This window comes from Ixodes scapularis, unplaced genomic scaffold, assembly GCF_016920785.2.
Source record: "Ixodes scapularis isolate PalLabHiFi unplaced genomic scaffold, ASM1692078v2 PGA_scaffold6__148_contigs__length_123643588, whole genome shotgun sequence".
NCBI lineage: Eukaryota > Metazoa > Arthropoda > Arachnida > Ixodida > Ixodidae > Ixodes > Ixodes scapularis.
Window position 1 is genome coordinate 77,788,317 of NW_024609881.1, and position 18,119 is coordinate 77,806,435.

Consider the following 18,119-nt stretch of genomic DNA (forward strand, 5'->3'; position numbering starts at 1 on the left):
TGTCAGAACGCCGAGCTCTTATTGGCTGATTGACAAAGAAATAGTAGGTAAACGTACTTCAATGCATCTAGCTTTGAGGTCTACCCACTATCTTTCCGATTAAAGCCAATCAGAACTCGGCGTCGTTATGACGTCACCGAAGTCCTGCACAGGAAGCAGACGACTTGCACTCGTGTCATAGGCGACTCTAGAGCGTGCGATGCCACCCAGCAGAGATGACGCGACGGAAAGAAACGGGAAGCTGACGCATGACCACATGCGCAGCAATAACGGGCTGCTTGGCAATCGAAGTGTGGAATAGACGATCTATAACTTCGTTTCAGCTTAAGTCCAGACGCAGCCGACGTTACGAGGTAATGGGGCCACTCAAGCAGCGTCAAAAGTGCAGGTCACGAGGCCTTTTTACAGCCAAGCTGTTAGGTGCTAGGATCTGGAAGAATATGCGTCCATGGATGTTAACAAAAAACTCCCGTTTAAACGGCGCTCCTTCGTTCCGATTGGTCGTGGCAAGTATAAATAAAAGGAGAGGGCGACCCGCGTGAGTCAGCCTAATTTGGCATTATTAGATAATGAGGTCCTGATCCCTCGTGGTCATCTACGGTCACCGACTTATCTCAGCTGAGAGTGCGCTGTGACGAGGCTGGGGGCAGAACGCGACGATCTAACTTTTCTTTCGCTTCCGCGATGCTGATAAAGAGACTCGGGCTCAATCAGAAAAAAACTGCCCTCGAGGTGTACCTCGAAAAATTGGGGTTAGAACTTACAACGTCGTGTATTGAAAGAGGTCATCACCTTTATGGTATGTATGTGTCTATATCAATATAGCAATTCGCTGTAACGTCGCTGTAAAACCTAAAATTGCTATCAACCAATGGCTGTGTTCCTTTGTCTCTTGACGTAGCCATTTCCTATAGCGACGTTATCAGTTGCCCTTTGGACTCGCCATGCATGGGCAGGCCGCGTGTTGCTCGTTCTGAAGAGGGAGAGCGCGCCTGCGGGGATCGTTAGCACGCTCAACAGCGCGAATGTGTGCGAAAACGTCGAGAAGCCGAACACGCAGCGGCCCATCGTGGTGCGGCCGATGGTGTGGGTCCTTAGGTTTCGTTTGATTGATCCTCCACTCACCTCCGAAGAACGTGCCCGTCTAGAGCGTCAGCGGCAACAGAAGCGGGAGTGTGAACATCGTCACCGGGTGAAAATGACCGACGAAGATCGGGCCGCCGATGCCAAGCGGAAACGCATTGCCCGTCAGAATCTTCAGTATCGGGAGGCCGAAAACGTCTGTCGGCTTGGATACAACTCAGACGAGCGCTTTCCCGGAGCTGCGGCAAGATTTCAACGAGAGTTTGTCGGAACCCCGTTTGGTCGGTTACCCGTGTGGTGTTTGCGATCGCCTGTGGTTCGCCGGACACCTATCCACCATCTCCGGCTTGCGTTACGATGTTCAGCGTGAATGCGCCGCCACGGTCCTGCGGCAGTGAGTGCCAACTGAAAGCGTGGAGCGAGTGCCCGTATACGGGGAACGTGTCGAGAGTCTTTGCTCAAAGGTGTTGTGCTCCGGTTCGCTTGCGTTAACGATTGCGTGCCGGAGCATCTCTTCAGCCCCTTCCTCCCCCCCCCCCCCCCCCCCAAAAAAAAAAAAAAAAAAATTGACGCCGCATCGTTTGACATGCCCCCTACCGTGTCGGATTGTGCTGATGTTTGCGCCGTCAGGCTACATGGTGGCACAGTCTTTGCTATGGTGTATACATTCATCCGGCGACACCGAATCGAGAGAAACGTTTGTGACCGACGTCTTTGGTTGGGCTGCGTTCGATAACGACGCGCCAATCGTCGTGGTGGGAGACTTTAATATCGATATCGGTAGACCCGAGGGAAGGATGATAACATCGTTCATGTTGGAACGAGCGGATGTGCGAACGACCAACAACAGAGCGTGTATCGACCTCACGTTTAGCAAGAACGTATCCGAAGTCAATTGATACAACCAATGGCGGTTTACTTATAGTGACCATAAGGCAATGATCACTTTAGTCGCTAAGAACTAAATAGAGAAAATTAAACAACGAAGTCGGGTACGTGCCTTCATTGCAATCACGTGTAAATTGCATAGATGTCGGAAAGTTGTCGGAAAGATAACGGCTTCGCTGGTCCTTCATCTTCACGTGAAGTGGATGGTCTCTACAATTTTTTGTTTTGTTTGTTTATGATTGGTTCAGCGATGATAAATCACGTAAAGAAATATGTGCGTTTTTAACGCTGTTTGATTTGTCAGCAGCTCGTAGCGTCGGTTGTGTTTGGACTAAAGGCTGAACTCACTTAAGCGAAAATGCGTCGAAAAGTTCACGAATTTCGCGCGGCGCGGCAGCCACTGTTTTGATTCCACGTGCAAAGTGAAAGCCGCCGGGCGAAATTCGTCGCTCTTTTCGCTACACTTCTTGCAGACTTTACAGGGGCCCCGCAACGACTTTTTTGCTGTGTTTTTAGCTTGCACCGGACCTGAGCGCACCGAACGTAGTAACTTAGTGATTTTTTTTTTTCCTTTCTCGAAATTCGTTTTATTTTAAAAGTTATAGGCATAATAAAATTACAAAAACAAGCAAAAAAATAGGGGGAGGGGAAGACGGAGAAAGGAGGTGCGGCCGAGGTGAGAGAGCTGCCCGGGAACGGGGCAGCTTTCTCTCTAATAGGCTGACCAGAACCAACAACGTCACGATTTCGTCACATGCCGCGCGCGTTCGACACCACGGGGGGCCCCCGTAGGAGGACGAGGTTTCCGCGTCGTCCGGTTAAAATATGACGCACTGATATTTAGTTACTCTCTCCGTGCCCGCTGGGTTCCCTGAACCACAAGAGACGCGGAAACCGCAAAAAGATAGACGCTTAAGTAGGATTGCAGGGCCACTTTAAGGTGAAGCGAAGTATAGAGTAAAGTGCTCCAAATCGGGTCTGCGAAAAGGTTATCAGATCATTGCAATACTCCCTTCTGCATGGAGCCATGTTTGTTTACTGGGCTCTGGATTGTGTTCCAGGCATATGCGAAATATTGCGTACGCCCACCTGCGTCCACAACCCGAGTGACTGCAGGCATCACTATTCGCCTTGGTGATAGGCACTGTAAGCGTCGATACTATACTCCGTTCACCCCTAGCCTGACAATGAGGTGGAAGACATGTGCTCGTTAAACAAGTCATACGTCTATTTTAAATGTGATATCATTTTAAATGGGCAAGTGTGTAGCCTCCACCTCAGTCTCAGCCCAGGGATGACCGGAGTACAAGATATGCTTTCAAATGTACGTTTTTAGCTTTAACACACCATTTCGTCTGGAACAGTCATTATATTGCCTATGGAGGATTGAAACTTACACTACAAACGGATCAGGCCACCAAGTTTACGCGAACAGATATGAATTTTATGAAATGGACTTGGGCTCTCGAGGAAAGAAAAAGGTTTTTCTTCGTGGTATAGTGGCAAACTCTATGTGATGGAAAATACGCTTCCACGGCTCATCGATGTCCAGTTAAACAGAAAACTATATATGAATGCAAGATTATACAACCAGCTCAAGGTACAAACCTTGATGGCCACTTTGTTTCGCGCTATAGTCGGTGACAGGTTCAGAGTAAAGTGCAAGCTGCTAAAGCGAAAAGAGGTGGGAGAAGCTTCCCCTAAACCCTTAACCTGTCACCGAGTATAGCGTTCCCTGAATGACTCCCCGTGTAGGGAACGCAAACGTGTATCATGTTTCTTAAACGTACGGCCAAACATAAACCTCACGAGGTAGTTAAATGCTTGACCCTTCTTGTAAAACTCCGATCGGAAATTACTGAGTTACTCATAGTACCAGCAACTCTCGCCCTGACTTTATTGAAAGCGAGCGCTACCTGCACACTACACGGGATTGCCGTGTAGTGTGCAGGTGGCGGGGGATAATGCGCAGGACAGCCTCCGGCCAGAATATCCGAAGACTTCGCTTCTTTTATTTGCGACATACATCCATTCAAATCTGCATCGCAACAGCTAAACTGGACAAAAATGGGTTAGATCATTTCTTTTTTATCCAGTCGGTGCTAGTCAAAGAAGAAAGATTTTTCCTATAAGGCTGTATACAAGGTTCATATCTGGATCATATAAGACTAATATATTGACGCTTCAAAACCATCTATTCACCCGCGTTGCTTCGAAATACGGTGGTGTCTGGCTTTAGATATGAGCCCGTACTTTTAGAAGTGTGTGCCGTGCCAGTCTGAGATTTGAATAAGAACCAAACTCGTACGCCTTTCTGTATGTGGACCGACTTTTCGACGCCATTTCGACTTGCAGGTGGTCGTCAAGGGCCTGTCCGACTTCACAGTGCGGGATGTGGCGAGCAACAACGCAGCCATGCGGGCCAGTGTACTCCTCAGGCTACCCCGGGTCGAAGTCATCTGTTCTTACAGAATCAAGGCAAGCGTTGTTTTCCTCGTAACTATGTGTAACTTTAGTTTTGCTGTCGTGTATTAACTGCGAAGGCGCGATAACTATCTCAAAGGTTGCTCACAGCATATTGCGTAGCAATAGCTCTCCGTCGGCATGAGTTGGGAACATTTCGCTGCAACGGGCTCAGCTATGTCCGCCAGTGAATATCAGCTATTATGACACAGTGGAACTATAAAGGCACTTAGACAGAAAGCCGATATATTTACAGTGGTTTTTAGGCTCCGTCGGTTCGAACTTCGGAGTCCCAGTTTACCCAGAAGTATTGGAGAGGAGATCTGACCAGGCCTGGTTTCCCACCAGCTCAGTGCTAACCGATCTATGAAGTCACCGGATACTGGGACAGTGGCGCCAAGATCCCTTGTGGTCGCCATTTCGGTACATGGAACGAGCAGTTCCTTTCTGAGCTCTCAATTCTCGGTGAGACGATCCAAATTCGCCAAGCGCACATGCCGCACCTCCACCACTTGCGGCGTCAATCCTTGCCGGCAATGAAAAAGAAAATCGTATTTCTTTTCCCACAATGTGCGAAGAAACGAAAGCTATAGCAGTAGCACGGTCGCGCAATGCGGGTGGAAGGGTGCCGTCAGGTACCTGCTAGATGGAGGTGCGACATGGTTAATTCCCATAGCCGTCGTGGTTAACGTCGTGGATGCCACTGACGACTGCCACCAGTGATCCGTGAAGTAGGTAAGCACGGTGGAAGTTTCTAAAACCATCCGACATTACGCGTAGAAACTGGATACTGCGAAAGCGGAGTTAGGCATAACGCGAGTAATGTTGGAAAGCGAGTCTTTCAAGCAGACGACACGACGAATCTCCCTTCGTTGTTCAATTTTTTGGCGGGACGCCAGGGCACCAGGGCTGCCCTCTTCGCTCTCTGCGCGCGGCACCGCGCACGGGAAGTCCTGACTTCCCCCTCCTCGCGGCGAGAGGGAAGAGAACAAGGGTTTTCCCATTTTCCCCGCGCGCGCCGCGACGACAAGCGACGAGGACGAAATCTTTGCAAAGTGTCGCCCATAAAGCTATCGCTTTAATATCGCTTTAAAATGATTTCCCTGTTTTAAAATAAGAAAGAACAATATCACTGTAAGAGATCTATGGAGATAATCACGATTGGTAGGCTGATCACATACACAGTGCCAAAGACACGTATCATGGCAGGAACGCTTTTAGTACGATGACATTTGGAAGCTGAAGGGGTATTCACACGAGGGAGAAATCCCGGGGATTTCTCCACGGCACGCGCATCCCGCGACGAAAACGTCAGGCTTTGCGATGTGCAAAAGCCTCGCGTTTTCGTCTCGTGGTGCGCGCGCGCCGGGGAGAAATCCCTGGGATTTCTCCCTCGTGGATTTGAAAAGAACTGAAATGGCGATTGCCATGGCAACAGAGGCGGATAAGTCAGTCGCATTGCGAAATTTCGGTCGTCTGTAAGTTAGTACATATGCCTCTGTCCGATTAGCAGACGGGGACGGCAATAACGTTACTTTCCCATGATCCAATGATTTTACCTATACAAGGCCCATGGACTTAATTCTTTACGTCATCTACCTCGATCGAGTGCAGGGCACTGATTGGATGCGAGTGCTGCTTCAGCGCTTGGCTGGGATTCGTCTTCAATTGCTGCTTCACTGATTGTTCACGACCCCCCCCCCCCTCCCTCCCCCCCAATGCCGAAGGCTGACGCAGCGTTCATGTATACGTCAGCCGATCCGTTTGCGTCAGAAACAGAAACGAATAATTCATGTCGTTGTTGTCCTGTCCCCATGAGTTTAGTTCTCAGCTTAGCCGCTAGGGTTGCGACGGTTGAATCTCTTCCCGTATGTTATAGAGATCAAAATAACAGAGAACATGCGGGCGAGCTGTGAAGTTTCAACATCTTGAACGCCCGAGAGTTAGGAACAAAACAGTGGACAACACACACACACACACAAGTGTCTCGAGACCTGTGGGTGGGGGATCGGTGGTCGAGTGGTCTAGCGCACACCAGCTCAGAGCACGTGGAGCGAAAGCTCACGCTGCAGAACCCAGTATCCTGGGCTCAATCCCCATCCCTGCCCGTTTCGATCTGGATGAGCATCGTACCGGCGTGCGGTCGTGTATCACTACTGCGTGGTGCACGTTAAGGACACCAGGCTAGCGGTTGTACTGCACTGGCTAAATTTCTCATCTACAGCTGGGAGACTCGTCGCCCGTTGAGGCAGACCAAGTTCTAGGCTGTATAAACATACACACAACCCAATTTTTTTAGACCTGTGTGTCTGTTGTCCACTTTTCTTTTTCTCACTAAGTCTCGGGTGTTCAAGACGATTGTCCTAAGTTATGACTTTCGTGTTTGTTCTGCAGGGCTACCTGAACAGCGACGACCAGAAAGAATCGCGGGTTCTCGAAGACAGCGGTCAGTTCGAGGCTGTCCTGGAACGCGCCGCCATGTCCTGGTACGCTCGGGTCTTGCACGTCGACAAGGACGACCTCCTGGTCGCGCAGACGGGACTGAGGACCCACGTGGACGACGTGGCCAAGAGGAGCTTCCGCTCGTCCCGGAAGAACGCGTCACGGGCGTTGGACCACGAAGTTCTGGACGTCATCGGCGCCAGCATCGTGGACCACGTCCGACATATGGTGGAAGAGAAACTCGACCGCGTCATCACTAAGGTAAGTTAACTGGGAAGGTGGGCTGCCCGAACGCGTCTCTGTCTGGTGTGTGTACCGCGTTCTCAGAAGAGGTCCCTCGCTTCTCGCCTGATGACGTCATAGAAGTGTCCTGCTGTCGCCTGTCGCGATCCTGGCGGCGTCACAACAGCAAGGGTTAATCTGGCAGATGTCTGTTCTGCCGCAGGTCGCCTTCTAGCGTGACAGTTCACGGAAGCTCCGGCAGCCAGGAGTCGGGACGTCGTGACGACAGCGCTTTCCCGTGTTTTTTTTTTTTTCTACAAAACTTTTACGTTTTTCCGCCAGGATCGCGACATCCGTAAGCATGACACCCCGGTTTTTGTGACGTCATTTCTTGGCACTTCGCAAGACCACTTTTGATGCATTGGCGGAATGCCGGTAGCAACTGAGGGAGAAAAGGAAATGAGAGTGGTGCGGGGACGCCAGCGCGCGGAGTTCTGAATGGAAAGATGGTGGATAGACATAAACTATAGGTGCTTTTGTCTCTATCTCACTGTTCGAAAGCGACCACCGGACGCCGGACGCCGGCGTTTAGCTTTCGATCGAGTTTGAACAGTGAGTCGAGCTTTGCGTCTTCTCACTAATCGTTCCAACCAGAGCTAGGCGCACTGGAGTCTTCGTGCGTTCTCATCGCCTCCTCTCTCCCAGTTTCTACCCGTATAGGAAGCTAAACACACCAGTCGAAGACGCGTTCCAGGCGCCGTTACTCGTAGTATCGTAAGAAATCGTGCCATACCAGATGTCAGATTGACGTCATCTGGATGCTTCCGCTTGAACCCCTAAGTTTGACCGCCACGCGTGCTGCGGTGAAATTCAGAACCTATTACGATTCGTTTTAGTGCTCGCACTCCAGCCAAGGTTAAAAATACAAAGTCAAAGCCTTGGAAGACGCTTCCAAAGTTTTTACTTGCGCACCGAGATAACTAGGCTTGCGCGGATAATTTCTCGTGCTCACAAGTTTATATACGTTTTATCTCAGTGTAAATGTCTGATCTTCGTGAGTACAAAATAACTGCCACGTGTCCCACAGGAACCAATGGATAACATAGAGAGGTTGCACCGTCGATGCAACCTATCTAACATTTTGAATATAAGTCGCATTGACGCGATTTTGTGCTACGACCAACGTACTCTTTAGCATGCCAATTTTACGCTATTAGACTGTTACCTCAAGACATGCAGTGCAGAAGGGCGTCACATGGAAGCCTATGTATTAATGATGGCACTTGAGGCTTGTTAGGCGTCACCATATTGAAAGATGCCACGACAAACCTATGCGATCAAACGAAGATGCGATACTTTCCAGGCGGTGTCCAGCGCCCACGGCGAGATGCACGACCTGCTGGAGGCCATGGTGGCTCCGAGCCCACACTCGGAGGTCCCGCGCACCTACTCCCCGCACAGCCACCGGCTGAGCAAGCGCCAGGTGCCGTGCAACAACGGCACCGAGCTGGACGACTACGTGGACTATTTGTTCCGCTTTGCCACCAGGCTCATCCGTGCCATGGAACCCATCCAGGGACCCAACTTCACCATCTACATTGAAGAACACCTACAGGTGGGTGCTCGTTCTGCGGAAGAACGCTTCAAAGCTGCGACCTCGAGCCCTCGTGCTTGTGCCATAGGCCGCAGTCTCCGCTAGGGTGAACAGGGTGCAGCAACCGACCGAGGCGCCTCCTGTACACTGCTCTGGGGCTTTCGGTGGCGCCCTCTTATGGTTCTTAGCTATGACGTCACGACCACAGTTATTATCTGTGAACGACAAGTTCGATCGTGTGTTTAAAACTACAGCTGTAGCATTACTCTACTTTCCTTTCTTACTGCCCCTTCCCAGAACCAACTTTGTGCCATAAAAGTTCAAATTTAAACTGCGTGAGGTAGAATGAAGCACGGAAAGCACTTTACAAGACGTAGGGCTTGAGCGCGACATTATCCAAAGTCTTCCTGAATCACCTTTTGATAGAAAAAAAAATCATAATTTCGCGGCGTGAATAGGGTGCGAGCTATCGGCGACACGCCCGGCCTTGGTTTGTGGCGAATCAGCACAACACTTTCTTTATTTTCGAAAAAAGGGGGCGGGGGAGGAGAGGCGGGAAGGGACAATGAAACGAAAATAAAAGCGCCAGGGAACGGGACAGGTAAAGCGATGGGGGATCGGTGGCCGAGTGGGCTAACGCGTCTCCGCTCGGAGCCTGGAGCGAGAGCTTGCGTTGCACAACTTCCTGGACTCGATCCCCGCCCCCTGCCCGTTTCCGTCTGGATGAGTTTCGTATCGGCACGCGTTCGTGTAATCGCTACAGCGTGGTGCTCGTTAAAGACCCCAGGTTAGCCGTTGTCTCGCAATGGCTAAATTTCTCATCTGCAGCTAAGAGACAAGTCACCCGTCGAGGCGTACTAGCCTCAAGGACAAGCAACACGAGACAAACAAAGCGATTAGTGCTACTGACGTTCTCTTTAGTACCGTTAAGTTTTTAAAACATGAAATACATCCTCGCATTACCCCTAATAAAAAAAAAAACGTGTCCGTCCGTCCGCCCGTCAATGTATTTCCACGCCAAAGTGGTGTATAAATTCACCAATTTAATTCGTGTTACGCGCTACTGGCCAGGCGAAAAACGTTTTCCGTTAAACTTAGCGTAAGAAAACTTAAATGGTGTATATTGTGGGGAAAGGTGACCTTATAAAATGAGCAGCAGGCCGCTGCTAGCGTGTGTTCTCAACAGTGTTCTCGACAGTGTTCTCGAGCGCTCTGAAGCGCTCGCCCGTCAAATGATGTAACCTCCTGCTCCCTGGTCCTTCCCGAGTACGGCCTTTAGGGCTCATTCACACTGAAAGCGGATCCGCGTTCGCAAAGCGGTTGCAAACGCGGTTGTATAAGGATTCAGTACAATTGCACGCGCACACGATGACATCAAATGCGCGTGCAATTGCACTGGATCTTTATACAACCGCTTTCGCAACCGCTTCGCGAACGCGGATCCGCTTCCAGTGTGAATGGGGGGTTACATGGGTTCCTGCCCTGGCTCGGCTCCCTGCCGTCCCCAGAGTCCCCGGACAACCGCTCGGTCCCTCAAACATATAGTGAAACCGAAAAATAATCTTTGAGGTTTCCAGTTCAACCGTAAAAATTGGGCATGTGAAACATACAAGGCTGCATACAGGGTCGGATTAAGGTACGGGCTAAGGGCTAACGGGCTAACAAAAAATGTTTTATAGCGAAAATGAAACAGAAAAATATATTTTCCGATATATGTACAAAACAAAATATTTTTGAAAATATTTCCACAGCATTCGAGAAGAGAGGCATGACAAAGATAATGGCAGTGCAAGCGAATCCAAAAGACACACTGCGCGGCGAGCTTCTTTGGCCAGTGTAAAGAATGGCTCGAAAAATGTGACATGGGACCGGCACCTTATGCTACTCCTTCGCGTTCTTTTCAAAATGGCCTTGAGCAAAACAAAACGCGGAGGGGCCCTCAGCCTTCTGGAGTTTTTCATTCCTTTTTACAGAAGGAAGAGGGAAATATCGTCAATGTCTTCTTTCTCTGTCCTACTGAAGCTTGTGGCAAGTGTTATACTGCGTGCAAACACATATTTATGAAGCGCGGCCTTCGATGCTCCCTAGCGAAAAGATCGGAGTTGCCGCCTCCGCGGTAGTCTCAGTGAAGTATGCCCAAAATGAAGTAGAAAGGAGACCTGAACCTTTCTCCTTTTTTATGGTGTAATTTTTCGCCTCCGTTCCAGGAACACTAGTGGGCCTGTCTGTTTACGCTGAAAGCTTCTCGATATACTCACTGTATTCGTATTAAACCTGTGAGCATTATGGAGAACGCTTTCTCTATAACAATGAGTTCAGAATGTTCCTGACTATTACGAGCCAGAAAAGATGTCTTCGGCCTTCTAGGAAAAAAAGAAAAAGAAAAAAGAAGACACATATTAAATTACTTCTTAAAATTTACAACAAAAATAAAAATGAAGAGGAGACTGCACAAGAAACAACAAATGGACATTTCTATTTACTGGGTTTCATCTTTCTGCCTCTGAGTGGCTGATCTTGTCGAACCAGAGAGTGAAAGTAAAAGGTAGCCAACCAGGTCACTTCACTCGTATCCATCTTAGTGCTTTGGTTAGAGTCACGAAAACGGGCAATATGACAAGGCCTTGCACTTCCGGTCGCGCAGTTATTTTTCATTTTTAGTTTGAATGTCGGTCATACGCATCTGATTGGAGGAAGGGGGGGCGGGGAAGGGGGGGGGGGGAGGTTTTAAGTGGTGAACCGAGTTCAAAAAAGAAGGAAGCGAGGAACGCTGCCGCAGCTGACTAAATATGCAACGAGTTGTCACAAGACATTCAATGAGGACTGCCACCTGGGTCATAAAAAAATCCATTTGTTTATTTAGTAATTTATTTTACACTCAGGGCACAAGGCATTACAGATGGTAGTGTGAACAATAGAAATTATAATACAAAAGGAACAATATATGCAATAGTTAAACAAAAGGGAACATGAAATTGGTAAGAGAGGTGCGAACAAGTGCGTGCTCATTAATTGACGTGAGTGATGCGGGTAAGCGGTTCCAGTCTTTGGAAGTTCTGGGAATAAAAGTCATAATAAACGTTAGAGTGGCAAAATGGGGCACTGACTTCGTGGCGATGAGCAAGGTGTGCTTAAACAAGATAGGGGGGATGATTAGTTGTGATTTGAGCTGAGCTATTTGGTGATAGATTTTATGAAAAAGACAAATATGAGAAACTGCTACAATGTGCGAGGCTTGGGGGCAACGAACTATTTTTCATTGATGTTACGCTTGCGGTGCGGTTCTAATTGACCAGTATGAAGCGTGCAGATCTGTTGTGAACACTGTCAAGTGAATCAATAGACAATGACTACCGAGTGCAATCCATCGATCATGCCAGAGAGACTGGTCTAGATGATGGTCCGTCTGCTATGTCCTTCCCGCTAACTACTATGTGTGAGCGCCTGCCACGGGTCCCCTTACAATCCGCCGTCATAGCCACGGAGAATGGCAAAAAAAAAAATAGTTCAACACTTCTAACCCAAAGCGCTTACCGAAGACCGAGCGAGTCGTGACAGTCATTAGGTAACCGCGTTTTGTTAGCCTATAGACAATTGCAAGCATGGCGCCACAAGTGGTGCCCCATGCGTGCAAGCGCGTGCAACGCGCGGATGAACGTGGCTTTGGCAAGCTCGTAATCGCACGGGCGTGCCTGCTCGAGCAGCGACATGGCGGCGGCCAGTCGCCCAGCTTGCAATCGTCTATATATAGTAATCTACTTGAAGTGACCACAAAATTGGACCCTTTTTTGAGCGATGGCATTGCTCAAGGCATAATAATAAAAAAAAAAAATAATGACCGCATCTCCACGTGGTGAATGATGTTGATTGGGGCGAAGCTCTGGTGGTGCTGATGATACTAATTTTATTGCTCATAGATAGTGCTGAGTTCCGGGTTGCGTTTCGACTTCATTGTTACTGATTTATGGTCGGTGAAATGCAGAGCCAGTGGTTCTTCTGGCGGATCAGCTTGGATCCGCTAGAAGCCGTGGGAACGCATCTCCACCGCTTAAGTCAACAGTCCATGCCAGAAAGAGAATGTGTGGTATGGAACGTGGTTATATACGCATTTTGAGCATTTGACCGCAATGCATGCAAAGTTTAACGCGATTATATACGCATTTGACCGCAGCGCCCTCTCCTGTATAGACGTTCAGCGGCTACATGCAACGTTTCATCCATGACAGAAACCCCAGCTCTTGAGTTACTACCACATCTCAGAGCCCCCTACTCGTCCCGCAGTCGTGGCCGAGTGGTGAAGGCGATGGACTAGAAATCTATTGGGGTCTCCCCGCACAGGTTCGAATCCTGTCGACTTCGCAAACATTTTTTCTTTTTGTGTGAGCACGGACGCAGGACGGATAGACGGAAAAGGCTAGAGCCTAAGGAGCTTCGCCCCTAAAATATAAAAATAACTTAGACTTTCCAAAAAAGCACTGTTAGCCAGTCATATTCATCATCGTCGTTGTTGTCGTCATGGTGATTATCATCCTGATGGGCCTCAGAAGCAACCTTAGATTAGGGCCCGAAATCTCTTAATCTGGGTTTGTACCTGATGTCGTGGTGTCACGGAACGTGAAGTCACGCGGGATTTTGCTGCATGACGTCACAATATCACGTGACACTTCGACGTCGCTTCATGTCGGGCCACCCGACGTCAATTAATAAACGATATGTTCCCCACTTCCTCAAACGAGTGTTTAATGTCTTCGAAACAAATTGAACGATAGCTGATGAAAGTGATATATATATATACTGCCAATTTTCTCTATTTACGAGTCTTCCCGCTTCAACATTTCCACGCAGGTTTTCCTGTACGACGTACAGGCGCGGAACGTCTACACGCTTTCTCGGCGCAAGCCCGCCTACGTCATTTGCCATCACGGCGACGTCACCGTGGGTCTGGTCATCAACATCGACAACATCCTGGCCACAGCCAAGTACCGCGTCATCACCGACCACACCCACCTGCTCTTCAACGGCGACGCAGACATCAAACTCTCCGGCACCGTGGTCTGGATTCAGATCAGTCAGTTGGCCAACGGCAACAACAGGCTCGACGTGGTGCGCATCTGGAGGATGGGCAAGGCCCAGGTCTTACTCAAAGGCCTGGGCAATTACACCGCTGCCTTGTCCATGTTATTAACCACTATACTAAATCATGACCCGTGGAACGTCATTCCTGTGGCCGAGGCGCAGGCCATCACGTTTGGCAGGGAGATGCTGGCCAACATCACCGTTCCAATCTTTTCTTTGGTTTGAGGTCTGTCGTCCTCAAGGTCACCAGATAAGACTCATCGAGGCAGCTCGTTCCGCGGATTTTCTCGAGTCTCAAAGAGACAGCGTTCATGACTTTCCTCATCAAGACTCATCTATAAGACAGCCCTCAAAGCCAGTGGTGTTACTAGGGTCAGCGGCACCCGGGGCGGTGGCCTGCCGAGACACCCCCCTCCCCCTCTCTCGCGTGCCCCGTTGCGACTCCCCCTCCCCCCCCCCCCCCCCCCCGCCCACCACCTGCTCTCGCGTGGCCCGCAGTGAGCCCCCCCCCCCCCCCACCTCCTCTCGTCGCCCGCCGCGACACACCCCTGAGTGCTGCACCCGTGGCGGCCCGCCCCCCCTTCCCCCCTCCCCGCACCCTACTTGTGACGCCACTGCTCGAAGCACATGGAGCCTTAAGACCTTCAAAGCTGTTGTCAGTGCTGTTGACAGGCTTTGGTCAAGGGCACCATAAAGGCTCACCAGGGTAATCCCAAGATGGCTTTCGGAGCTTCGTGTTATGTGAATGGACTGGCAGCTCACGCGTAGTGTACCCTCAAGACTTTACCCAAGACGTTCGTTCTCAGGGTTTGTGTAAGGCCCATGACGATATATAGCACCAATAACAATTACAATTAACTGCTTTACTCTGATGGTTGTCCTGGGGACGGTCACTGACAACCATTGAGACAGTATTTTTTTAAGGTTGGCGCGGGCGGCTGCGGTGATGTTTAGGCAGTCCCCAGGTTATTTAAATCTTTCATAAGTCGGAGGACGCCGGAAAATAACCTTTTCACAATTGATTTGTAGCAAAATGTGGAGACACTTACCAAACCGGTCATCAGCGTGTGCGGATATCAGGATACAGGCAAAGGAAGGTCTATTCGAGATTATACGTGATCGTGGATGCTGTTTAAATTTTCTTAAGGACATTCACATTTTTATGTTAATGTCCTTAAGAAGAAAAAAAACTGTTTGGCAAGATGTGAACTTGGTGGGCGTTTTTATTTTCTCTTGGAGTACATGTTCACACATCAGGCATTGATCAAAACTCGGGAGGACACGCGCGAGGCGGCTATTTTTTCCTCCCCGAAAGTGTGACCTTGTGACTTATGAGCCATGCTGTGACAGCTGCCACGCCGTGGAGTGATGCTCTCAAAGACATGAAAGGACATTATCCAGCTGGAAGAGTGCCCCTGTGACATTTCCCTCTTGTTTTTCTAATTTCAATTTTGAGTCCACAATTAAGCAGTGTTTTTCCCCCTAATCAGGATAATTGCTATTAATGCAGTGATTAACTGACTCGCGGTGTGGCGTACGTCGACGATTCGTTTTGTACGAGGCTTGCATTGACGTCACACAAGCAGCCATTGTGATGGGCCTTACTGCGGAGCGCGTTCCTTCTGCAACAGACATTTTGGAACACCCAATATTTTTTTTCTTGCCAAGAACCAAATGAGAATGGCCATGTATCATCGCAGTATAATGACGTCACTTGCAAGCCACACGTGCGGTTCGTCGAGAAAGCCAGTTTATCTTTTTACCTTGTGTCTGTATATTGCTAACCGGACGTTGAACGTATATGTCGGACATTAGTTGATCTCTACATATGCTCCTTATAGCTGAATTTAGAGTATTTAGAACGCCGTTATTTCAGCGTTGCGAGGCTATGAAGACATGATTCATGGCATTAGCGTTCCGCGACTGCCGAATCATGACGAATGCTAAAATGCCTTCAGAGTCATTGTTTGTTAGTCTGGTGACAGAGAGCCAGAACATAACCTACGCTTCGATGTAACGACAGCCATCTTGTTGCTTAAAGTCATTGTTGACACTTATCTGAAGCCTTATCTGAAATCGCATGAAACACTTTTCCGTCCTCCAGAAAGTTTAAAACAATCCGGGACATAAAAAAAAAGAACGGTATCGCCTAAGCTCTTTGACATGGTATGTAGAGCTCAGGAACACCAAAATGGCGGAGCACCCACCAGGTAATCGGAGAATGTGGAGTGGCGATAACTTATTTAATGTTTCTAAAATAGTAGCGCCCGCCACGTTCAAACGTGAAAGAGCACAGCCGTCCATCCAACAACAACCACCCCGAGGGAAAAAGCGCGATACGGCAATGGCTTACGGGACTTTCAAAAATAACTCTCCAGGCGTGCGACACAACCCGATCTCTTCCTCGATGCCCAGATTCAGATAAGCGTATACGCATCTCTGCTCCGTTACGCGTCGTCTGCTTCCAAAGACCGAAGCAGACGACACCGGGTCGCGGGTCTCTTCCTCGTGCGAACTTTTCGAATCATTACTCCAGAGACCGATTAATCGAGCCAGCAACAATCGTTCGTTGTTAAGTGAAGGGTATATTTGCTAATCTCTATTTGGTAAGTGGTCTACTATGTGGAGATGAGCGGATGAGAAGAGGTGTTTTGTCCATGGTGTGCGTGATGAACACGCACGCGCTCGACCAATATCCCCTAGAAGACGAGGCTTCGCCTTGGCCCTTACACATCATCGCTAGTGGACAACGCAGCGTCGCCACCAGCGTGTCTTGCAGCGTCTCACATGGAAAGCAACGCTATGGTACCTGGAGCGCGTCTCCGACTGGTGTGTTTAGCGTCCCCTGCAGCCCGTGCATCGAAAGTGGTCCCAAAGTGGCAACAAATGACGTCATAGAAGCCGGAGTGGCAATGCTGCCGGATGTCTCGCGATCCTGTCGGTTGGTCGTAGAATGCAGTCGAAGAAAAGCACGAGCGAACGAGAGTGTCGCTGTCGTCACGGCGTCCCAACTCCCGGCTGCCGAAGCCTCCGTGGACTGTCACACTGGAGAGCGACCCGCAGCTAAGGTGAACCGCAGCGAAACTTGGCGTCTCTGCAGCGTCCACCACCGCTGCTGGGACACGCCGCCAGGATCGCGACCGGCGACGGCACGACACTCCTGTGACGTCACGAGGCGGAAATCGGGGGTCCACTACTAATGACGTCACGAGCCGGCCTCGTCTTCTCAGCGGTTTTGGTTCGACGCACTGCAGCGCGTTTCAGCTTTCCGCTCCAGATGCACGTAATGACGCTTGTATACTCAGCGTCGGCAAAACGAATTGCGTGGCGTGATCTTTTTTTGTCCGTGTGTGCTAAAGAGTGGAGTGCGCGAAAGAGCAATAAAAGAAGCCGAACAAGCGTAAACTCGTTCTTTTTGTTATATAATCGGATACAAAATAAGAATGCACCAAGTAAATCCCACCACTTACAACCCGCAGCATCGAATCGCTCCGCGGACCAACCAGGAAAGGCTGTGGCCGCCACGACGAGTTATGACGTCAGCGCGGCGCTTTCATGGACTATTTGCGCATCGCGGAGTAACACTGGTTGGCGGTAATCAGGGTGTGGGAGGAGCTTCTGGAGCATTCTTAACTTGTATATATGACAATACTATAGCTGAAATTGTGTTTCCTTCTCCGGCACTTGTTAATTTTTTTCCCCAAATTGTTTCGTGCACAACTTTTTATAAAAAAAAAACGAATGTACGTTAAGTTGAGTAATGTGGACTTATTACAGGAGGTATGTCGATCATACTTAAAAAACCCCGAGACAAGCACAAAAAAAAGGACAACACAACGACGAAAAGATTTCTTTGGGTTGTCCCTTAACTCCTCCCCTCCCCCCCCCCCCCCCCCCCCCCCCCCCACACACACACACACACACCCTTTTTTTTTCTTTCTTTCGGGGTTTTATAACTGAGCGTTTGCCAGCTACTCTGCTTACCGAATGAGGTGGTAAGTTGTTGTTTACTTTCTCGAAAACGAAGTTACGCCTTCTTGAGGCCGGAGTGTCCCCCATCAAGATAACAATACATTCCGAATTTGCAATGGCTAGAAGTGCCAGGAATGGTTGACGTGCCACAAGGTTGTCACAGACGATTTCTCGATTTTTAATATTTCGAAAGAGTTTGTAAAGTAAAACAGGTCCCGAAAATAATGTATACTATGTGAGAACATGCATGAAACCAGTAATTTAATAAAGCAACTAAAATATTAATTATAAAAACATAAACGAAATACGCTATATAAATTTTTTTGAGAAATGTTTTCTTATTTGTTATTTAATTACTCCTTCGTGTGATATACTTCGC

At 49.1% G+C, this 18,119-nt stretch overlaps 1 protein-coding gene across 1 annotated transcript in view; it reads left to right on the top strand.

Annotated features, from left to right (window-relative positions):
• LOC8028061 overlaps positions 1-17,231 on the top strand; it is a 49,902-nt gene extending 32,671 nt beyond the window's left edge. The window contains exons 3-6 of the mRNA XM_029968250.4: positions 4,327-4,449; positions 6,829-7,137; positions 8,462-8,713; positions 13,538-17,231. Coding sequence (XP_029824110.3) covers positions 4,327-4,449; positions 6,829-7,137; positions 8,462-8,713; positions 13,538-13,993 — 1,140 coding nt within the window. The 3' untranslated portion in view covers positions 13,994-17,231. The remainder of the gene's footprint in view (positions 1-4,326; positions 4,450-6,828; positions 7,138-8,461; positions 8,714-13,537) is intronic.
• Positions 17,232-18,119: the final 888 nt, after the last annotated feature.